The 25514-nt window shown below is 40.4% G+C and overlaps 1 protein-coding gene across 2 annotated transcripts in view; it reads right to left on the bottom strand.

The window, feature by feature from the left end:
* LOC141772206 (voltage-gated potassium channel subunit beta-2-like) overlaps positions 1–17277 on the bottom strand; it is a 28810-nt gene extending 11533 nt beyond the window's left edge. For both annotated transcript variants that reach the window (XR_012594873.1, XM_074642964.1), the window contains exons 1-8: positions 16996–17277; positions 15147–15190; positions 14825–14862; positions 12347–12426; positions 9321–9365; positions 8971–9015; positions 7752–7795; positions 7257–7343 (exon numbers count right to left, since the gene is read on the bottom strand). Coding sequence is in view for 1 of the 2 variants with exons in the window: in XM_074642964.1 (XP_074499065.1) it covers positions 7257–7343; positions 7752–7795; positions 8971–9015; positions 9321–9365; positions 12347–12426; positions 14825–14862; positions 15147–15190; positions 16996–17210 (598 nt within the window). In the remaining variant the exon portion in view is untranslated. The remainder of the gene's footprint in view (positions 1–7256; positions 7344–7751; positions 7796–8970; positions 9016–9320; positions 9366–12346; positions 12427–14824; positions 14863–15146; positions 15191–16995) is intronic.
* Between the last annotated feature and the right edge of the window lie 8237 nt (positions 17278–25514).

Genomic DNA, 25514 nt, shown 5'->3' on the forward strand with positions numbered 1-25514 from the left:
CATTACAAATATACTGTCGCAATTTTACTATGTTGACTTTTGCAAATAAAAGAAAAAGTAGCAGACACTGTAGTTACATAGATTCTCTATTTTCCAGCCACCAGAAAACAAGAGCTGGATGGTGAAGGATACACATCCCTTCAGTATTGTGGAGGATGTGGGATTTAGGGACTTTGTGTCTAAATTAGACCCTACCTATGTTCTCCCCACAAGGCAGGTGTGTACAGGTGCATGGATAAAGCAAAAAAGTATTTTGATATTACATCTGACAATTAAGCACTGTTTTTTTCTTTCTTTTAGGCTATAAAGGCCACGGTGGAGGCCAAATACACCACAGCAGAGGAGAAGGCCAAAGCTAAAGTGCAGAAGGTGGCTACAGTAAGCCTTACTTCTGATATTTGGACATCCATTAACATGGATGCCTACCTGGCAGTTACCTGGTATTTTGTTGACGAAAACACCAGTCTGAGTTCAGTATTATTATGAGTACTGAAATTCCCTCTCACACACACTGCTGAAAATATAGCGTGTGTGAAAGCCTCCCTCATGGAGGAATGGGGAATCACCAATAAGGTAACATGTCTAGTTACTGATGGTGCAGCTAATATGATTGCCTGTGGCAGGGAACTGAGGCTCCGTCACACTATTTGCTTAGCGCACATGTCACAGGGAGATATAGTTGTTTTAATCTCTTGATCCAATATCGCATGTTTATTTATTGTTATGGGTTTTATCATGTATTTTCTATATTGTTTTTATTGATGTGGTATTGCATGTGTTTTATATTTCATATCTGGTTTTACTGTGTTTTTAACTGGATTGGACTTTGGATCAAGGTGATTAACAGATGAGACACCTGTGACTAATTGACTGACACACCCCTGCCAGCCCCGGATTGGCACACAGAGACGCTGTGCCCCTTTTTAAGTTGATTGTGGACAGATGTGCAAGAGGGAGGAACAAAGGAAGGAACAAAGGTAGAGGACCAGTAGGAACGAGGAAGCGGAGCCTGAGACGCGAGTTTGGGGACCAGCTTCACCGGTACGTTTGACCGCAGGAACACGGCCGACTGAGTGAGAGGACGGCCAGGACGCGGTAACAGACGAACCGCTGCAGGACGAGACAGACAGAGGCGGCTTCACCGGTACTGTCTAGTGATGGCGAGATGAAGCCTCGTGAAGCTTTGAAGCTTTCCAGCAAATTGGTTCGGAAAAGGGTTCATTGCTCGAGGCTTCATGTGCTCACAAAACCACCTGGTGGTCAAAGAGTGTAAAACAGGCAGATATGATCTTAACCACGATAAGATAAGATAAGATATTCCTTTATTAGTCTAGCAGTGGGGACATTTGCAGTGTACAGCAGCAAAGGGGATAGTGCAAAAAACAAGATGCATCAGCTAACACAGTAAAAAAGAGCTAAACAAAATGTAACAATATGAACCAAGTATAAAGATAGGAAGTATAAAAATATGAGCAGTATATACAGTATTGACAATAAACAGACTATTAACAAAATTGCACAAGTGGAAAATGATATTGCACAGTGAGAATTAAATGATTATCCACCTGAAAATATCAGGTTATTGTCAGTTTGTCAGTTTTTGGTGTGTAAGTGCTCTACTGGGAGTAGTGCTGGTTGTGGTCTACTGGGACCACAGATCTGTGATATACTGTATTTTGCGCCAGTAAAGGCTGTTGGGAATGACTATAAACAATGAAAAAAAATCTATTACCATGTAATCAATTTATATATATATATATATATATATCATATAATAAAAATGTCTATTTAGTAAGTATATTATGAGTATATAAGATACATGTATAATAAATTGTTTTGTGAATAATGCATCTTATGTGTGTAAACCAATCCTTTACAATACAATACAATTATTGACCAGTGTAATATAATATAATAATTGCAGGAGGAGTAATATTAGTGTTCTGTGTCACTTCTGGAAAGTGGCATTGGTTGAACCAGTGAAGATCTGAACCACTTCATGAACCAGTCAGCGGTACGGCCGGGCAGCGAGGCTTCGGATGTCATCAATGACGTCATTGGTCTAAAACGATACAAGCCTCGATACACGCATCGCAGGAATCTTCCTGGATTACTCGACACACGCTCCGAAGCCTCGGCACACGTAACATCACTAGTACTGTCTGCTCCAGGAACACGGCCGACAGAGTGACAGGGCGGCCAGGACGAGAGACCGGACGAACCGCTGCAGGACGAGCTAGACGGGAGTGAAAAGACTTGGTTCAACGCCTACTAAAAAGCTAACGCCGACGAGGGCGCAAGAGAGCAGAGGAGCCGACGGCCTCGGAACCCCCCTGCCCCCCTTGACATCTTAAGACTTAAATACTCCTCTTTCTTGAACTATTTATTGCCCGCTGTGCACTTGGACTTTGCACCTCCATTTTAAGGACAGTTTATTCCAGTTAGCACTGTTTTAACTTGTTTTATTTATCTATTTTATGGTGACCATTTTAGCAGTTTAAATAAATCTTTTAAACTAATTATATCTTATCGGCTCTTTTCTTAACAGTGGGAACACCTTTTTAATTGCTGGTATCCAAATAAGAACCTCACACTTTTGTGACACACACTGAACCTCATTGTAAAAAAGGCTCTTGAACTGACCCCCGTGTTCTCTGACATGCGGACCAAGGCGAGGAAGCTGGTTGGATACTTCAGAAGTAGCACCACTGCTAAGGTATGTTCTTTGACTTTATTACAATTTGATAATACTAATATTTAGTTTGTGTTACTGCTGCTGGGACGGAATTAATTGCTAATCTGTATATTTTTTTTTTAAAAGGAGAAGCTTGCACAGGTGCAACAAGATATGGGGAGGCTGAAACTGAAGCTTCTCCAAGAAGTTGACACTTGCTGGAACAGCACCTTCCACATGCTGCACCGTCTGGTGAAGCTCAGAGACAGTGGGGGCGGCTTTAGCTGCCTCCACTGTCTCCACTGCAAACTGACATCCCCTCACTGACCTCAGAGGAATACAACACTGTCAGTGTGTGCCTGTCTTTGCTGTCATCATTTAATGATGCCACTGTGGAGCTCTCAGCAGAGGAAAAGGTTTCCGGATCAAAAGGTAGTGCCACTACTGAAAATGTTGGAACAGATGCTGCAGGAAGACATCACAAACACGGCAGCTGCAGTGGCAAGGGAAATGGGAGACCATCTCATAAGGCAGCTGAGGGAGGGGCTACACACCTTTCAATCAATGAGCATCATGTCATTAGCAACATTACTGGACCCAAGGTTTAAGGTAATAGGATTTTTCAGTTCAACCAAAGCCACAGAAGCAATAAAAAGGCTAACATCTGAGTGTGCAGCCATTATTAGTCCCCATCAGATCAGCCATCAACATCACAGGATGCTCAACCTGCAGCCCGAGGTAGTTTATTTGGTTTTGAGGTCAATTTTGATTATTACTACACTCACATGGTCTGTGTGTACTAAAATACAAAACACCGGACGAATGGAGGACCCTCTTTTGTACTGGGAAAAACAAAAATGAATCTTCCCGCATTTATACAAACTTGCTGTTGGGTTTCTGTGCATCCCATGCCTCATCAGTGCCTTGTGAAAGGATGTTTTCAAAGGCAGGAGAAGTTGTATCAAAAAAAAGGAATCGCCTCAGCCCAAACACGGTTGAGAAGCTTTTGTTCCTGAATAAAAATGAATAAAGTCTCCCCTGTACTGTACATCATTGTCCTAGTTATACAAGCACATTCAATGCCCTCTCCCAAGTTACAATCAAATTCACTGTCCTCTGCCTGGTTAAACCAATGCCACTTTCCAGAAGTGACACAGAACACTAATATTACGCCTCCTGCCATTATTATATTATACTACAATACAATTGTTGACCAAAGGATAGGTTTACACACATAAGATGCATTAGTCACAAAACAATTATAGTTTATTATACACTCATAATATACTTACTAGAAAATAGACTTTATATTATAAATGGATTATTTTTTCATTGTTTATAGTCATTCCCAACAGCCTTTACTGGTGCAAAATACATTATATGACAGATCACATGGTTGAGATCATATCTGCCTGTTTTACTCTCTTTGGCCACCAGGTGGTTTCGTGTGCACATGAAGCATCGCGAAATGAACCCTTTTCCGAACCAATTTGCTGGAAAGCTTCAATGCTTTATGAAGCTTCAGCTCACCATCACTACCTCCCATCCCTCCATAGTAGAAGGCAGAGCTATGATCACATTATCCAGTCTGAGGTGTAATAGGTGGTCTTCCCACATGTTTAATTCGATTTCTTTTAATACAAATCGCTTTAGGAAAGATGATTAGCGTACCGTTAGCATGGAAAACTATTCAGTGACACGACACACCGGAGAGTAACGCCCATAATTCACGCAAGGCATGGGGGCTAGGATTAAGGTGGATACGTTTTGGATTTAGTATACGAAGATACATTGATGGATCACTCTGGATGGAGACACACAGACGTAGGCAAAGTTGTTGGTAACGTTCCGTTAAGAGAAAAACCCACAATGGTCACTGAAATAACTTGAAACTGACAAAAGTAATAAATAAAAATTCACTGAAAATTAACTAATGAAAATCAGATATTGTTTTTGAATTATGGTTCAGCAGAATCATTTAAAAAAACAAACTAATGAAACTGGCCTAGACAAAAATGATGGTAACATTAACTTAATATTTTGTTGCACAACCTTTTGAGGCAATCACTGCAATCAAGTGATTTCTGTAACTCTCAATGAGACTTCTGCACCTGTTGACAGGTATGTTGGCCCACTCCTCATGAGCAAACTGCTCCAGCTGTCTCAGGTTTGAAGGGTGCCTTCTCCAGACTGCATGTTTCAGCTCCTTCCACAGATGTTCAATAGGATTTAGATCAGGGCTCATAGAAGGCCACTTCAGAATAGTCCAATGTTTTGTTCTTAGCCATTCTTGGGTGTTTTTAGCTGTGTTTTGGGTCATTATCCTGTTGGAGGACCCATGACCTGCAACTGAGACCAAGCTTTCTGACACTGGGCAGCACATTTCGCTCCAGAATGCCTTGATAGTCTTGAGATTTCATTGCACCCTGCACAGATTCAAGACACCCTGTGCCAGATGCAACAAAGCAGCCCCATAACATAACCGAGCCTCCTCCATGTTTCACATTAGGTACAGTGTTCTTTTCTTTGGATGCTTCATTTTTGCGTCTGTGAACATAGAGCTGATGTGACTTGCCAAAAAGCTCCAGTTTTATCTCATCTGTCCAAAGGACATCCTCCCAGAAGCTTTGTGGCTTGTCAATATGCATTTTGGAAAATTCCAGTCTCGCTTTTTTATGATTTGGTGTCCTCCTCGGTTGTCTTCCATTAAGTCCACTTTGGCTCAAACAGTGACGGATGGTGCGATCTGACACTGATGTACCTTGACCTTGGAGTTCACCTCTAATCTCTTTGGAAGTTGTTCTGGGCTCTTTGGTTACCATTCGTATTATCCGTCTCTTCAATATGTCATCAATTTTCCCCTTGCGGCCACATCCAGGGAGGTTGGCTACAGTCCCATGGACCTTAAACTTCTGAATAATATGTGCAGCTGTAGTCACAGGAACATCAAGCTGCTTGGAGATGGTCTTATAGCCTTTACCTTTAACATGAAGGTCTATAATGTTCTTTCTGATCTCCTGAGACAACTCTCTCCTTAGCTTTCTGTGGTCCATGTTCAGTGTGGTACACACCATGACACCAAACAGCACAGTGACTACTTTTCACCCTTTAAATAGGCAGACTGACTGATTACAAGTTTGAAGATACCTGTGATGCTAATTACAGGACACACCTTAGTTTAATATGTCCCTATGGTCACATTATTTTACATCTTTTCTAGGGGTACCATCATTTTTGTCCTGGCCAGTTTCATTAGATTGTTTTTTAAAATGATTCTGTTGAACCACAATTCAAAAACAATATCTGATTTTCATTAGTTCATTTTCAGTAAATTTTTATTTATTATTACTTTTGTCAGTTTCAAGTTATTTCAGTGACCATTGTGGGTTTTTCTCTCTTTAACGGAACGTTACCAACAACTTTGCCTACGTCTGTATGTTTTTAAAGCATTTTTTAATATTCGTCACACTTTCGTTTCTTTTTGTTAACACTGATTTTAGTGTGCTTTTAACAGTTAGAACTTGCAAAACACAACTCTCCTGTCGGGGGAAACGGGGAGCGACGCAATTGCAGACCAGGGGAATCTTAAAAGTTAATCCCGAAGGATAACCACAAAAATCGCAAAAGCGATTTAAAGGGAGAGGGGAAACAGCAAATGAAAACAGGCCTAAAAGGAAGGCTCCCTACACTCAATATATCTTGAAAAGACTAAAACACCGCTTCCGAGCAGCTGACCAGAACAGAACATAAATGAAACAAAAGAACCAGCGAAGGCAGGCCACACAGACCCAACCCACTCTAAGAGACTCCAGCTCTGAGAAAAAGCTAAATGGTGATGGAATCCCACAGATAGGTTCACATGGTACTTCTGCAGATTCACACACCCCTACACAGACAGAGCTAAAACAGGACAGCACTTTCACTGCCTCTGACAAAGAGACAATGAGACAGCACCTGAGCACTGAAACCAGGGGTAGATATAGGCTTCAACCACCTGATCCTCATCAGCGACAATCAGGCTCCACAGCTGCCTCTGCTCAGAGATAATGAACCCAACCAGCCTGCTGAGTGGTGAGTGACCCTCACATCTCCACATGGGAGATCATACAAAGTATAAGAATAATAATTGTACATACATTGTACAATGTATCATAAATACAAAATTACATTTTACAGAAGAGTGTGCCTTACCAACAGAAAAAAGTAACAAATAAATAAAATAAATATATTAACCAAAATCCTTAAATAAATTAAATTAAATTAAAAAAGGGGTGGATGCCTATTACCCTTGTTAGCATACTAATGTTTCAGTTTCTAGTCTGGCTAAAGAAGAGTGTCTGTGATTCCAACACAATAATACATGTTTTGTCAAATTCAGCAAATATCTCCTCACAGTCTGCTGGCTGTCTGTTCTGTGTGTGTGCGGAAAAACATTCTGGTTTTCATACACATCTCTGGCTCTCAAAAAGTGTAGTGGATTAAAATCGCAGACTTCCACCTTTAATAAGCTTCGGTATAATTTCTCCCTCCATGGAAAGCAAAGAAATAAGATTGAGATCTGTCGGCGGAGAAGCACACCCACCTTCTATAGGCGTGTTAGGATCTGTTCGATTTGCGAAAACCACGTCTATGTACTCCAGCTGAAGTCTCTCTAGTGACGCCCTTAGACCTGTTTCATAAAGAGAATAATTATATATTTATTGTATTATCACATACAAGGATTCTGATGTTATGTGGCTATGGTGACACGTGCAGCAATGAACAATTTGGTTGTTGTTTTTCAAACGATTACATGTTGTTTTTTTGTTGTCATGACAAAATACTAGTCATAGAGCACCGTAACACATGAGCGAATGAGGCGAGTGACCATCACCTGCCGAGGTGATATTCGCCTGAAGGTTCACCAAAGTTGAAATCGATGCGAATGCAAAGATGCAAATTTGCTTCACCACCCGAAGTGATTGTTTTTTCGCCCCTTCGCTTGCATAGAAAGGAAGTGAACGGGAGGCAATTTTAATTTTGTGCATGTGTGACCGCGCCTTTATAGTTATTCACAATGGTAGCATAAAAATCTTACCTTCGATTATATGTTTTCTAGACAATCCTCTCTCCATTTCTGCTCTGAAAAACAAACATCTTTCATTTTGGAACTCGTGGTTTGAAAACTAGAACATTTCAAAGTAATTATAGCATCCATTTTATATTGGTCATCGCTATGTTGAATAAATGTGAGCACAGAGCACAAACCTATTGTGTATGTAAGTCCCTTCTTGGGACGTGGAATGACACGGATAATATCAGTCAGGCAGAGAGATGATTTCATGTAGGATGTCGTAACCGGTGAGGTTGACGGAGTAACCGGATCTTATTTTGACCAAATAGGGGTGACTGTTTGGGGTTGCTGAATGGTCTAAGACTACTGTCTTTGTTTTAAATTGTTAAGTTTTATGTCTGCAACCGTGTAACTGAGCTGCTGCCTATGTTGGCCAGGACACTCTTGGAAAAGAGATTTTTAATCTCAATGAGTTTTTTCCTCCTGGTTAAATAAAGGTTAAATAAAATAATATAAGGGAAATCTAGCACTTGACAATGACACAACCAATGTGCAACATGCATTCATTCAAAATAGCCCATTATAGTCCATGCCTCACTGGGTCACGGTGGCGCAGCACACTCCGGCACATACGACGGATTTTAGATTTGTGATATGAGATATTAGTTTTTTAGCTTATATAATTGCGATTTTAAATTTGGGTCTATTTAGAATAATTAGTAATTAGAAAAGAATATACAGCTTATTATTTTGAATATTACTTCCATGCATATACGCATCTCATACTATCCTGCAGGATAGTTTATAAGGTCATGAAAAACCTGGAAAAGTCATGGGATTTGAAAATTCCATGACTTGACATGACTTCCAGGACTGGGAAAGTTTGGGAAAATATATTATTAAAAATGTTATAAATATTTGAATGTGATTCGATGAATATCAGTTTAAATCATGACCTGTGTACTTCTTAAATTCACAACATTTTTGAAGACATAATGTTTACTCCACATATGTTCCTTCGCAGTGATACCTGACAGGCATATGATGTTACTACATCAGTCTACACCTCTATTAACAGTTTCCCTTTTGACTTTAATAGGAGAATAATAAAATGCCCTAGAATATATTACACATCATTAAATGTAACATTACCTCCTTCTAATACCTGATAGCTTAGAGAGCCTATCTCATTCATTCATTAATAGCAATCATTGAAGGAGAGAAAAAGATAACATATACCTACTTTCCGCCCCAGAAGATTTTGGTGGTGATGACTAAACTGGAACGTCTGCATGTGAGAACATATGTAAAAGTAAAAATCAGACTGTGGTAGTTTCCTTCTCTCAAAAATGACACCTGAAAACAATATACTGTATTTCAATGACAAAAAAATATGTGTTTTTGTGAGCAAATCACTACTCGTGATGACAACCTTAAAAAGCACCAAAAGCCTTTAAATTGTTTTTTTTACTGCATCAGTTAATTATAAGTAATAACAGTAATAGACATGGTCAACAATTTTAAACTAAACCGTCTAATATGTTACTACTAGTTTTATGATTACAAGTCTGCACAAACAATCGGAAAAAATACCTCCATCCTTTCTTCTTTAGGATACTTCCCAAGACAACTTCTGCCCTGGGAAAGGAGATTAGCAGAGAGAGAAAGAGAAAGCTATATATTTAGTTACACGTTGACCACATAGTAAGGTACAAGATGAGTTCACCTTTACTGACTCCCATGTAAAATAAATAAATAAATCATGTCAAGAGCTTTCATGGTTTTTTCCAGTTTCTTAACCAGTTATACATCCAGTCGGCATTCATGCGAACGCCCACAAAACATCACATCCGTATTACGCCGTGGGGGAAAACAAAGCATTCGATACCATGCCCAAAATCTGCTGTGTAGCTTTCCGCACGTCCAATAAACTTAAAGATGGGGTCGACGATGTTGGAAAGCTAGCAGAATTTGAAGCCCCACGGGGCTCCTTCCAATGAAACGCCCCCCACACACACGCACGAGCACCACCGCATCGTAACTACTTCACAGACTCAGAGCGGAGAGAGGACCGCAACTCAACAACGCTACCTCATGACAAGTAACCGCGGCAGTGCTACTGCAGGGCTGAGTTTTCTCTTCCATTCTCCAGTAAACATGTGGCGGCGACACGCTTTGAGTTCATATCTAGTGCACGCCAAGGGTAGAGTACGAGCAGGGAGGCAGGGCGGCATCTGATTGGTTCTTTCTAAGCGGACCGCGAGGCAGTTATTGGTAGACGTTTTTACAGGATTACAGCAGCTACAGATGACGGCTCTTCTCCGGTCCTTTTTCAGAGCTCATGAGTAATGGATCGCTGTCGGGGTGTAAAGACCATTTCAACCAATATAAAAAATAGTTTATACTGGATAACATCGTCAACCCTTTAAAAATCTGGACCTCAAGTTTTACAGCGACTCAGGTCCGATGAGGCTTTTTTGTCACCCTCCGGGATGGCTTCCCCTCACATCAAAACAGACTAGTGTCTGACCTAGACATTTTGTGATGGAGTACAACCCCCGCATAGCCACTGGTGAAGATGTTGTGAGCTTCAGAGGACCTGTAGTTTTGAGGTTGCACTGTGTGTAATAGAGTTCAGATAGTTATTTACACAGATGTTCAGGTCCGGGTCGGGTTCGGCCTCCTACTGGACATGGTGCTTGAAGTTCTTTTTAGTGACAATATTGTGTAAAAATACATTAAAATGATGGACCTACTGTCCGTGTGATTGTGTGATTTCAGTTGTTCAACAACTATCCAATCCGAGTCTAATTTTTTAATGTAACATGACACCTTTGTACGTAAAGTTATGATATTATAAAACGTGCTTTCCTAGCATATGCAGGTGGGGGTAAAAGGATTGTTTTCCCCCACAGTGAGTGAAAAAGCGAGTGGTTTCATATTTATTGGTCCTTTTGCTCTTGTTACGGCTGTATTTTGTTTCCTGTGCTGTTGTCCCTTTTCTCTCTCCAGTATCTCTGCCCAGGTGTGCTGCACTCCTCAACGAGGTGCCCAGGTGTGCTGCATCTGCTAAACGAGGTTGGGAAAGAGGTGTTTAAAAGCTCCTGTGCCAGCAGCAGCAGAAGAGAGAGGCTTCTGGTGTGGGGATTGCTGGTTTTGCTGCCTCTTATTGTCTTTTTCTTATTTTCTTGTTAATAAATCCTATGGATTTGAGAGTTTTAAAGATGTCTTCTGTGTTTGGTTTGGGTCAGTGTTGGAGTGTTGTTTGCACCAATAGGGCTGCCCGTGGGTGGGGCATAACAGCTTTAGACTGTGCACTAGCAATGGAAAGGTACAAGACTCTTGGCAGAATGTGTTACAGACTAGAGCTGCCCCAACCCCCCCTCGCTCCCCCCTCCAAAAGTCCCTAAATCTAGCAATCTAAATCTCCCTCCAATGCCATTCCCCCTAAATTATCATTCCGAACATAAACACATCATAATGAACGTGAACAGCGAACATGGCCACCTAGTGTTAGTACTCAAAGCTGTCAAGCTAGCAACTTGTGGAAGACTCCAGTGATGCGCAATGAGTGCACGGGCAGAGTGCGCACAGGCATGCAGGCAGGTAGGTAGACAGACCGTAGACTGTAAAGATGATCGTCATGACAGCCTTAAAATGAGCCGGAGAAAAACTTTCTAATTTTACAGCTAAACAGTGCACTATGAGATGTTTTTGAAACCATTTGAGGTGAGAAATAGACATTACAGTAAAATAATTTTGTTTCATATTTGATCAGCGCTGCCTAGTTTGCCCATTTGACCGGAGTTCGCGAGTGATTGACACTCAACACAGTTGAATGAACAGCCAATAGGAATGCTCTATCTCTGAAATGAACTGTGATTAGCCAAAGTCTGCCGTCACGGGAGATTTTTTAAAGCCTGAAAACAGAGCCATGAGAAGGTGCAGAAGTCTAGTTATACGTGTTATACAATACGCTGAAAGGTTATTATGGAATTTTTGTCCAAGGATGCAAAAAAATATTCTGCCTACTGCAGGTTTAATGGATAATAAATTATTTATGGACAACACTGAATAAAACTTTATTGTGTTATTGCCACTTTTCCTTGCTTTGACTTTTTTTTATAGATAAATTGCACAGTCAGCATACAGTATACATGCATTAATATCTAAATTGACTGGATTAAAATGGAGGCTCTGCATTTTATTTACCTGTTGCCATGGTGAATCGTAGTATCAGCCATTAATGATAGCTTTTTATGTTCAGGTTCGACCTACTCAGAGTTGATTGATCTGACTCTGATCAGCTGTTTGGGAACCAAAAACTCAGAGTTTCCCACATTTAAACTAAGAGTTCAGGCTTAGGCTCAGAGTTTGTTAAACCTGCTTTCTGAAACGGGGCCCTGAAGTGCACGACGTATTATCCCCCTGGTGTTTTTAGTTTTTGGTAAACATCCTCATGTGCACTATACCACCATCCTCTGGACTGGAGTGGGGCTTATGCTGATTTGCATATAGCCTGGGAAAACCAAGACAGACACATTTATGTGGCTAAGTACAAACAAAAGTGTATTAATTCACATCAACATGTGTCAAGTCATACTTATAGTAATACTTACTTTCCAGCATTATACACTTCAGCTGTGTCGAACAAATTGATCCCATTCTCATATGCCAAAGTCACCAGCTCCTCTGCCACCTTCAACAGCAAAATTTGAGATAAGCAAAGTGTGAAAGTGTTCTGACCTCTGAGGATCCCTCTCTGCAGACAAGTTGAAGGGTTCTTTAAAAAGGCCAGCATTTGTATCGAGTGTTTCACCGTATGACCTATTTAAGACAGACTTTTTGAGCCCCTGCGGTGGCCATAGGTATATGGCAGTGGCAGTTAGTTAGTGGTAGCTCCACCACTTTCAGATCTCAACCTATCAGATGAATTGACACAGTATTTTGACCATTTTGTAAAGATATTCAAGGTCCCCAGAGGATGAATCCTAACGACTTCAGTGATCCTCCGAGTTTTCCTCAGAGGACCATGAAGTTGAAATTTTTGGTTTCGAGTGAGGTATCTCGATTGACTGGAACGCCATGAAATTTGTTACATGTATTGAGTTGAAACTGATTTGTTCTACAATTGCTGTTATAATTGATGGCTATTCAACCTGCGATGGGGAGACATCGATGGATTAAGTTCATTTAAATTTAGTGAGAGGCTGCTGCACCTGTTGCATCATGATCTTTATGCAAAACTCACAATGATTTTTCAATGGGATTTTCTCGCTGAACTAATTTATGCATGCAAAGCTTTAACCAACAATACCACGGCAGTACAGTGACAGTTATATTTTTGTGCAAACGACTTTCATAATGTAGGATTGTAAACCACAGCTTGACAGCGCCATATGACATTATGCCAGTGAAACAATATGACAGTATAAAAATGGCAGTTACAAAATGTACTTTTTTTTTTTTTCATGAGTACTACAGAGTACTCATGATAATCTAAGCTAAAAGCTTAACTGGTGGCAACCAGGTGTCATGTCCACTTTCCTTTGCAGTCTGAATGTGTGCATTTGAAAACACCAACTGTACTGACAGACCGGGATATAAAAATCCCAAATACTTTTTTGTTATGTTACATTTAAATTCTTTGCCTGAAATTTTTAGGAATGCCTCTGCACCTTGTCGGTCAGGACCTGCAGGTCGCAGTTTGAAAATTAAATTGTAGTTTTTCTCCCCGCCATTGTTCTGCCTATACTGTGTTCTTGGCACAAAGGCAACATTTATGCTTTATCACACGGATGATTGCAATCAGATGCAAAACTTGATGGCCGTGTTTGCACCGTAATATCATAAGCGCAATACCTTTTGTGAATCGGACCTTGAGACGGGGCAGATAGCATTTGCAATTCATGGTGCCATCAGCGGCTGCAATCCATTATTTGTGAATTTACCTATCAGTGTGGTAATGCAATCTTTGTATTCAAGATTACTTGGTGAAACTATTCTGTCATTGTGGAGGACCACAAGAGTCATGTAATTAGAAATAAAGCATTTAATGAATTCATAACTAATTGTACAATAAAATAAGGCATTAATACATTTATTTACAAATTAATGTATTAATCTATGAATAAATTGGCTAAATTACAAAGCAATTAATTATTGTTCATTTTAATGGGCAATAAAAATAATATATAGTTAAAATTAAAGAGGGATTTACAAAAACACCATAACAGTCAATAAGTACATTGTTTAAAAATACATTAATACATATTTATTTTTAAAAATCTATTTGAAAATGCAGTTCAAAAAGAGAAATAAATTCACAAATTGAATTAAGAATGCAAGTTTTGATCAGGCATTTAAAAGGGCAACTTCCTTTACCATTTGCAATTCCCTGCTGCTTTCCCTAAATGTATTAGCTTTTGGATTTGCTGATTCATTTAGGTTCTCCATTTAGCATTTCCATGACACTTTGGGCCTTGCGCTGGTAAAGTGAGGTGAAACAATGCAAAATAGCTTTTTTTGTATCATAATTATGTAACACTGTTTCATGTAATCAGTTACTCCCTAAACCAAACCTACTGGGGACCAGTTGTACATGCTATGTTTATAGTTAAGACACAAGAGCAGAACACACAAGACAGCGGTAGGACTAGAATTAAAGAAGTCTTTACTAAGCCAAATAGACGGATCCAAACCAGGTTATCCCTGGGCAGGCAAACGTGAGAAACCGATTAAAACCTGTATTCTTAATTCAATTTGTGAATCCAGTTATTTATTTCTCTTTTTAAACTGCATTTACTGCAACTTGCAATAGATTTTAAAATTTCAATATGAATGCATTAATGTATATTTCAATGATATGCTTATTGACTGTTTTATGGTGTTCTTGTAAATTCCTTTTTAATTTGAACTATTTATTGATGGATTAATATCTAATAAATAAATGTTGTAATTGTAAATGTGCAATTACTGTAGTTATTAATCAATTAAATGCTTTATAACTATTTCCATGACTCTTGTGGTCCTCCATATGTTACACCCTGATCCTGGATTACATGAGAGACTACAGGTGTTCAGGTATTCTCTCCTACCTCATCTGTTATCTGGGCTCCAAACGTAACCCACGTGCCTGCACAAAAATAAAATGAATAAAATGATTACACTGTGTGTGTGTGTGTGTGTGGCACCATAAAAAAATCAGATAGCTCAAACATGTTGACTTGCAGACTGAATAGCAATTGTATTTGTTTGATGCTCATTTGGTTCTTTTGGTTCTTTATAGACATTCATTGTCTCTGAGACAAATGGCATTTGGATCCTTGATACGTCCTGTACTGTACATATGGCAGAATTGACTGTGACTTTGATGGTCTCGTCATTGTAGATGGGCTTGCATGTATGTGCCAAACTCACCTAATCCAAGACATGACACCCTTAGCCCCGATTTGCCCAGATTTCTGTTGACAAAATAAAAAATCACAGTCCATTGAGAACAGCAAATCATAAAGTATATCACATTATCAATATTTTCTATTTTAAATATTAAATTGTAGTTAGAGCAAAATCATGTTTGATTTTCAGCTGTTGTTTTTCACATAGGCTATGCCCAGTAAATGGCTCTTTAGCCCTTGTGAGCGGCACAATGAAGTGTACTCGCCAGCCATCATTTGGCAGGGGATTTTATTACAGTGATTAATCCAGCAATTGATCACTCAAACTGGCTATTTAAGAAATTCTCCACTCCACCAATTATTCTCCAGATTAGACTTATTTTTTATCAGTAACACACTCTTGACCAAAGTTACTGAAACTATAATAGCGACAATCATTACAGGTGAAATGACACATTGTACTGTACATTGCAAGCATGCACGCTTCTTATTAGGGCTGCACCTGACTATTGTTTTCATTGTTAATTAATCCTTTAGGGGTCTGGTCAGTAAACGACAAACCAAACCTTGTCACAATTCCCGTTACGGCACCTTTAGGTTGCTTCTTTGGTCCAACCAACAGTCTAAAACCCCAAAGAGAGTTAACCTATTCTATAACACATCATATCATACGCTTACATCTTACTTTTCAGTTACTAGGTGATTAATCCAATAATCTGCATGAAATTTAACACACACACACACACACACACACACACACACACAGCTAATATATATATTTGGGCTGTCAATTGATTTAAATATTTAATCGTGATTAATCTTGATTAACTGCAAATTAATCACACATTTTTCAAAATGTACCTTAAAGGGAGATTTGTCAAATGTAGGTATATATTTATTATTGGAAATCAATTCATAACACAAAACAATGACAAATATTGTCCAGAAACGGTACTGCATTTAGCATAAAAAAACATGCTCAAATCATGACATGGCAAACTGCAGCCCAACAGGCAACAACAGCTGTCAGTGTGCTGACTTGACTATGACTTGCCCCAAACTGCATGCGATTATCATAAAGTTGGCATGTCTGTAAAGGGGAGACTCGTGGGTACCCATAGAACCCATTTTCATTCACATATCTTGAGGTCAGAGGTCAAGGGACCCCTTTGAAGATGACAATGACAGTTTTTTCCTCACCAAAATTTTGCGCAAGTTCTCATATGTTGCTACAACCTAAAAAAGTTGTGTTTATGCGTTAAAGAAAAACAGTGTTAAAACAAACTTGCATTAACACGTTATTATTGCATTGCCTTTTATGTATATATATATAAATTATATAGCGCCTGATGCTTTGGACTCTGTTCTTGCAGGGCTACAGTTTAGATATCAGGCACATTAAAGGGAAAGACAATATCATCGCAGATGCTCTTTCTCGTGCCCCTGTGGGATAGAATGTTGCATTCTGGGAACACCGGGTCCCAATGTTCCCAGCCTATAAAGCCTAGGCTCATGACTCATTCTCTCTCTCTCTCTCTTTCCCCGCCGACACCATCGTCGGGCATGTGGCGGCCTTAGGTTCTCCTTGGTTAATCTTTTACTTGTTTTATACATTTGACAACATGCACACACCATTTACACTCTCCATGCACACCTTACACTACTGATACTACTGATATTCACGCTCCATACCTTTTGATCTTTTTGTTCTGCATAATTTACTCTACTTTTGTTAAATAAATGAATATATTTAATCGTTACCACGGTGTGTCTCCCTATTTGTCATGGCTTCGAGAGCCAGGTTGTGACAATATATATATAAATATATATATATATATATATATATATATATATATATATAATCAACTTACCTGTAAATCATGCCAGTGGAATAAGACATGCTGTCCCTGAGTGAAACATGGTTCATCCTAAGGAAATCCTCCAGATTTTTTAGTTGAGCAGCTGCGCGAACCTCTCTCAGGCGCTGAAATTCTGCTAACTGGCTGCTGCGCTGTTGCTTTTCTTCCTGTTCCAGTGCTTGCTCTGACAAGAAACAGCTCAGGCCACTGTTCACACTCTCGCTCATGGATGACAGGGACAGTATCTTGCCTCCAGACCCGCCATTTCCACTGCTGATGCTGCCGCTTCGACATATCCCACTGCCGTCTCGACTCCCAGGTGGCGCCCCTCCACTGGCCCCGGGCTTGGGCAACTGGAAGTTGATGACGAAAACAAAAATTGGTGTCACGATCAAACAGGAGTGTGATAGAGTATTGACTATGAATACTACCCGTTCAACCCTTCCCACTGCCATGTCAAGGACTGTCCCATAATCACAGTTGTGTTTCCTGGTCTCTGCTCTGTATCTGCGGGCTGCATTATTGAAGTGCAAACACTGAATCATTTATAGGTGAGTGAAGTATGTGAAGCTTTGCTGTTTTGTCTGTGTGGATGAAAAGATGAACATGCACACAATGGTGTTTGAAATAGTGCAACATCTATACTCACATACGGGTGCCTAGGTAGACATCTGTGGAATTGTGGCATGCATGGGGATAATTCACTTTGGGGAGACATAGCACTGTTGGTTGAAGGAAGAACTGAAAGACAATATGATATTTTAACAGTCTCACAAGTTACTTATGATTCTCTGAGAAAATTGTTATTGAGCATCAGACAAGAAGGCAAAAAAATAGCATAGTGAGTATAGGCTTGGATAATTAATATAAGTAACATTGATGGTAAATTGGTAACATAATAGAAAAACTACGGTGGCTGAGAAAGATTGAACCAATGCAAAAGCCACAACGCTAATGGAGCTCAGCGTAAGTTCAATCGGGAAGACTATCTTTATGCTTCATTCATTCACAATACTCTCCATCTCACTTCTCCCGCTTCTTAATCATATTCTGTGAAAACAACACAAATTGTGTTAATGTTAGGGTCCGCAACAGACGGATGTTTTGCTATTTGTGTTTAGAGTTTTGAAAATGTGACTACATATTGGACAAAAGGACGTTAGCAATTGTAAAAAAAAAACTGTAATAAGTTCAAAACGCATATACAGCGGGATATTTGTGTGATTTAAACAGCTGTCTATGCAGATTATGCTTCACTAAATGTGACAAAAATAGATTTGAAGAGAAGTGCGGATTGATAGATTGAATAAAATGTAAGCGTATCTGTTCCACACTTCTATGAACAGTTTCTATATGATTGGTCGGGATCCGCTGGCGATAATAGTCTGCCCATTTCATTGTCAACCTCCGTTGTTACTCACTTGCTTTGCGTTGTGGCTTTTTGCATTCCTTCGACCCTTCTCAGCCACTGTAGAAAACAGGTTACACCCCAAACTGTCTCTAATGACCAGTAACTATTTAGAAATTGCTCCATAGTGGGCGCCACCAATTCCAAACATGTGAATGGGCCTGGCGCAAATTTGTCTATAAATCAATGAGAGTTTGTCCAAACATTACCAAACTTGCTGGATCTGTTTAATTAAGCTGTTGAAACGTGCCAAGAAATATGTCTGGCAGGACTTTGAGTGTACAATTACCGAAAGGCTGACATTGTAATGATGAAACAAGAGTGTGACCGGCCTCACTCCTTCTTTATACAGAATTAAATCAGCTGAAGGGACTTTGCTCAGTTTTGTGAAGCCCAAAATTCCACCATTGCTGCTTGTGGCTTTGATGTTGGCAGTTCAGCTGGTTCCTTTCTGTTGAGCAGATGCAAATTAAAGTAATTCACACCTCTGTGGACGTAGGGTTCATAGGCTGTAAATGGCCGTTAATTGCTGAGAATTAATGAAGTTTGCGGGCGTTCAACGGGGCCGAAAATCTGTTTTTTCATGCAGTGATCTGTGGTTGTGAAATAACTTGCTTGTGTGCATGTTTTATCGTGCTAAATACATATGATATAAATCTGTCTCCAGAGCGGTCTCTGTTAACAGTGACAAACAGAGCGACAGCTGTCTCATAGGAATTGGTCCAACGCTGGCTAGCGCATTGTGTAAAACATTCTACAATTGGTCTAAAATGTTATTAATAACTATTACATATAATTTTTCCTGGATATTCAAATTGATGCAAATATCATGAGTTGCACAGCGTTACGTCATTAAATAGACTGACTTTCTCTCAGCACCCCGAACTCCGACTGACTTCCAGCATCCCTGTACGTCAGACTGTATGTCTGCTTTTATAAAGAATATTAAAAGCCTAAAAGATGTGGTATTTATTGCAAAGAAACAATTCAACAATTGCTAATAAGATCATAAACTCATAAGATCATAACCTCACACATTACAACAGTCTGTGCTCTCTCCATTTTCCCAACCTGCAAGAGCGCATATGCCCCAACCAACTCAATAATTTAAGACCCTCTTTCCACATCTTGATGACGAAGATGGAACATATCATCTACAGTAGCTACTTTCCCTGAGACTGAACAGAAGAACGGCTAGGTCTCAAGAAAGAGAAGATAGAAAGAAAAAGATAGTAGAGAACCAGATGTCGAACTGTCTTGGGCGCCCAGGATCATCCCCCTTTTCACGGTTCCATATAGTACTCCAGACATGGGCAGCATATCCATGCAACATCAAACATTTTATCCCATTATCTATCTATCTATCTATCAATCAATCAATCCATTCTAAACGCTATTGGCTACTCACCCGAGAGGTGGGCGTTCGGCCGATGTAGGGGTTCTGAACTACGCTGCTCATGATAGAGCTTGATGATGGCCAGATAAAGCAGTGTGTGGTTTACTAGCAGAGCAGCTTCTGGAATGCTTTCAAAGTAGTTGGTGGAGGAGTAAATACGGCTTTCCACTCCCTCCTACTTGGTCACACGGCACACAAAGAGCCCTATCAGCAACCCCGTCTGCACTGCAGAGGCCAGAAAATAATCTCACAACTAAATAATTTATCTTGGGACTAAAACTAGCATCTGCACTAAAAGCTTGTGATTGTCTGTAACACCGGAAAGCATGCTAAAAGCCAGTCATGTTGCTTGTTCCAGCAGTGATGTATCTCTATTCAGACTTTTCTGTGTAATTATTAAAAGGAGAACTACCACCACTACTACTACTACTACTAGTGAAGTAAAAGGTGCGATAGGTGTAGATTTGGGTATGCACAGTAGTCAAGGTGTAGCTCAATTGTCCCTTCGAATATTTCTAACAATCTCAAACAATATTGTCTTTTTAATTCCTCATAGGATTAATTGTTAAGGTCTATGCAGAGTTTCCAGGTTTATGTGTTGTTGTTTTTTGCAAAAAAGAGACTTTGGTGGAGAGTGAAAACAAGATATGATCTGATGTGATTATTTATCAGCCCTCCAATGAGATGTAGAGAGTAAGGGCTAGGTTGGGGCACTAACATGGATAGGAACGAGTCTCAGAGCAATTTATGACAGAATGGTCATACAAGGTGGAGGACCTACCTCCACATGGCATGCTGACTAAACTCAAACTTGTTCGCCATTAAGGTCACTGGTGACCATTGGCTATTGCTGGCTAAAGCCTATACATTGCAAGCAGGGCATTGCCATCCTCCATCCATTGCTGGCTAAGCTCAAAAATTGTAACTGGCTGGCCAGGTCAGTGCTGACCTAGTCATTGGAGTGTGTTTTCTTCTGTCTATTCATGCATTGTACATCTTTGATTCTTATCACTTCACCTCATATTTCTGTCATACTCATTATTATTAGCTGAACGCTCTGAAGACAGTGGAGATGGCAGTGGACTTCAGAAGGAACTCAGCCCCGCTCCCCCCCCTCATCCTGCGCGGCTCCCCAGTTAACACGGTGGAGTCGTTCCGTTTCCTGGGCACGACCGTCGCCCAGGACCTCAAGTGGGAGCTGAACATCAGCTCCCTCATCAGTAAGGCCCAGCAGAGGATGTACTTCCTGAGGCAGTTGAAGAAATTCAACCTGCCACAGACCATGATGGTGCACTTCTACTCGGCCATCATCGAGTCCATCCTCACCTCCTCCATCACCGTCTGGTTTGCCGCTGCCACCGCCAAGGACAAGGCCAGGCTGCAGCGGGTCATCCGTGCTGCAGAGAGGGCGATTGGCTGCAACCTTCCCTCCCTCCAGGAGCTGTACACCTCCAGGACCATAAGGAGGGCAGGGAAGATTGTGGCCGACCCCTCCCATCCTGGACACCATCTCTTTCAGACTTTACCATCTGGCAGGAGGTTAAGGTCCATCAGGACCAAAACCTCACGCCACAAAAACAGTTTTTTCCCCATGGCAGTGGGGCTCTCCAACAGCCCATCCGCCCCCCTGTGACTGTCTCTCCCTCACACACACACTACGGCCCCCCCCCCCCTACCCCCCTACCCCGACACTGACTCTCCCCCTCTCTCATACACTCTCAATACCACCCCCTACAGTATCCCTCTCTCTCCCTCTGATACCTGATTGTTTTGTTTGCACACCGACAATATTTGCACTATCTGTTTATACCATGTTTATTTTATAGCTTATTTTGTAAATTGTACATTTTTTATTCTTATTTTATTCTAACGTTTATCTATTCTTTGTTATTATACTGTTTGCCTCGCACCAATAAGCCAAAGAAAATTCCTCGTGTATACCCCTTACACCTGGCAATAAACACCTTTCTGATTCTGATTCTGATTCTGATTATCCTTCATCTTAGCAGATTATGCCATCATCGTTCAATTATTCGGACCAATTTGTTATTGAGGACCAATTTGAGTTTTAGACTTGGTTTAAAGGTTCAGGTTAGAATAAGGTTTAGGTTAGGGTTAGGGTCAGGTATTTAGTTGTGATGGTTAAGGTTAGGGGCTAGGGAATGTCAATGAGTGTCCTCACAAAGATAAAAATACAAAGGTGTGTGTGTGTGTGTGTGTGTGTGTGTGTGTGTGAGGCCAAAAGAGAACATTGAGATGAACTTCTCCATCTTGCCGCTGTATCTGTCAAACTGTCTTGCCATGAAAGTGCTGGTATCTTGACACGACCCAATCCCGTGTATCATGGTGCTTTCCCCTCATACTTTCAACACAAGCATACACTTTGAAACACAAATTTCAACTAATTTATTTCAACTTTCAGTGCAACTATCACACTTTTGGATGATTTGAAAACGTTAAAGTCACCAATTCACACAGACAAGAGGTGGCGTCAAACCAAGTTGCCAAGCACATCCTCAACTGACGGGCTTGAACCACAAATTGCTCTCGAAGGCTGTGCTATTGTTGTGCGAATTAGTATTTAGATTAGATCCTGATGGCTGATGGCCAAGTCGGCACCTTGTATGCCATATAAATGCAAGTCCATTAACCAAGAGGGAAAACCTATCTGTGCAGCATTCTTCTGCTCCAGCATTGTGAATTGGACATCCACCACTAGAGTGCAGCACAGATTAAACAGTTTGTAGGGCTGCTTGGGGCTTTCCAGCTGACAGCACTATGCAAGAATAATAAGGTGGAGGTAATCACTCTGATTATGCATCTGCAAGATTTTTGCATGTGCCATCTACCTAGGAAATGGAACACAGATATTTTCTGGGGTGCCGCCAAGATGTGGATGCAATTTCAGTACCAGCAGAGCGATACAAGTGTGAGTGAAGTCAATAACACTATTACTGTAAGCAACCAACTCTCCTCACCTCCCTCTAGTGGTAGTTGTTCAGTCAGATAGTTTTGGTTTTATTTGTCTAGGTTTTGAGATATCTGTCTCTGAGAGTTCTGCCTCCACCTGAAATATAATGGGAGTGAATAGAAAACCACATGTGGCACAGACAGCTCTAAAAGATGTTCATTAATAATGTGTTCCTGTTACTCTGGATTATGCACAGAATAGTTTTCAGTGGAACTTCATTGTACCGAAGAAATAGTCAGTCCTCATTTCATGCCTCAAATGTTTCCTGCACCTCTGCAATCCACATGAAGAGCTGGGAGTTGACTGGATGAAGAAGAGGCAAAAATAGTATATTCACTTATCCACTGCATAAAGTACGTAAAAAAGATTGTCTTGGGAAGTGCAGATTAGCTTTTGCTTTATCAGGAGTTAATAGTCAAAACATGGCCAAGATAAGAAATAGCAGATGAATGGGTGAATTGTATTGATTCTGTCTCTGAGATTTCTGCGTCCACCCTAATACAACGGAGGTGGTTACAGCATAAGAAACTTACATTAAAAAAGTAAACAGCAATGTGTGTTTCCAGAATCGGCATTCCTGTATAATTCACAAATAACACTGTCATCAGTCTCAAATAGAACTACACATTATTCAAAGTAACAGAAATAAGCTCCCACACACTGTCAACACTATGCACTTTTTTTTTGCATAGCTTCAATAAACTTAAAAAACAACACCTTGGGGAAAGGCCCAGTCAGGTGAATTCCTCATTACATACCTGAAACAATTTATAAAATAATCTATGGGATTATTATTGGAACAAGAGGCGTTTCATAGTAGTACAAGGGGTTAATTCTCACTATTATTCTGCCTCTTAACTGCACACAAACCATCATTATTATCGTATCAGCCCGTTCTCATTTACAGGGCGTCAAATACCGACGCTTTGTCACGGCCATCGGTGTTTGCTATCGCTGTATTTTAATATACATTAAAAGCAGAGACAGACGACAGTGAGGCTTAATCAAGGAAACCAGGCAGAACAGGTAAAACAACATTATATAACTCAAAACACCTCTCCAAAATCTTCAGTATGACCACAAGAAATGCGGAATTACCTTGCATTGCCTGAAACCTCAGTTTTAATACACAGTAGAAAGAACTGTAATTCTGTTTCAAGTAAGTTTAAAGTGTTCATAAGGTGTTGTTTTGATAATTTATGCTCTCAATCTTTTGTGAAATCAACACCTGTGAGGGTCACTTGCCACTCAGCCGGCTGGTTGGGTTCATATCTCTGAGGAGAGGCATGCTAGATTACCTAGCATTGCCTGAAACCTGGGGGGCTAAGACTATTAACTTTGACCAACTAGGCACAGGTGTAGAAAATTGACATCATTAGGGCATGGACCCAATCTTTATAAGGTCAGTCAACATGTCACAACTTTGTGGGTTTGTGAGGAGATAGTTATACGTGTGATAGTGAGTGATTGAGCATTGACTGTGATAGAGTGATTGTCCTTATGAGTGAAAGTGGGTGAGTAACTGAGGTGTGACTGTGTATTTGAGGGAGGCTGGTTTGTGTGCATTTGTCTTTGTTGTATTCATTTGTCTGTGTGTGAAGAGGTGAGTAGGTGAGGGTAAGGTAGGTAGAAGTTGAAAGGAGTAGGAGTAGATTGGTGAGCCAGGTGGAGGTAGGTTCTGGTGCAGAAAGCGGGACAGGACAGCTAGGGTTGTTGAAAATGGATCCCAGTATTGTGCAGCAAGTGCTTGATCCTAAAATCCATAACCGCTATCCTGAGGGGTCAACCAGCAAGGAAAGTTACGCTATGAAGAGGAGAGCTGACACCTTCAGGTTAAAGGGTCAGGATGCATGCCATACTATGCACTTTAGAACACAATGATCATCTGCCATGGTAAAACTCCCAATAAATGGAATATTATGACATTTAAACACCAGATGGAGAACTGTATTACATCTGCAGGCGCAAAAAAAAAAAACTGAGCACCTGGCCAAAGTGGTCTCCAGTGCTGAAAAAGCAAACCAATTGTTTGAGGAGTTCCATTTGCTACTATTGGCCTCGGCATGGAGGAGGACATTCGCAAGTGGGTGAGTTGGTATCTTCCAAATAATGAGGTGGAATCCACATTTAGGTTCAAAAGTAGAGCGTATGTATTTTTGAAAGATATATAAGCAAAGGCCTTCTATCACTTTTCAATATAATAATAGTATAACATAATATTCATTTTCACTAACATTCGTCATCATTTTGAAATGATCTTTCTCTGTTTAGATTGCTCAGTGTCCACAGTGCCAGTCTAAGAGAGTTAATATCTATATTCTATAATTTATATTATCTATATTAAGAAAAGCAGGAGTATAATCCGATAGAGGTAAAGGAAACGATAGCATATTGTCAGCTTTCAAACACATCAACTCATCAACAGTGATATACTGTAATGCTCATATCTTTCCCCCCTTCGCCCCCCAGGTAACGGAGCCTCTTGAACTGGTAGGATGGACCTGGACCACTAAAGAGCAAAACAGCAGATGAGGTGACCAACTGTACTCTTGATTTCTTTTACAAATGTGGTGCACCTAAAAGAATGCTAACAGACCAGGGCTCAGAATTTTGCAACAAGGTACAGTGGTCATGCTTTATGAATCCCCAGTATCTAACTGGTGCTGTGCTGATTTATTTCTTATTCCTGCTGACTTATGTTTGTCCAAATGATATTTTAAAGGTCATCTATGGCCGGTGTGAGAGGCTGGGCATAG

This window comes from Sebastes fasciatus, chromosome 8, assembly GCF_043250625.1.
Source record: "Sebastes fasciatus isolate fSebFas1 chromosome 8, fSebFas1.pri, whole genome shotgun sequence".
NCBI lineage: Eukaryota > Metazoa > Chordata > Actinopteri > Perciformes > Sebastidae > Sebastes > Sebastes fasciatus.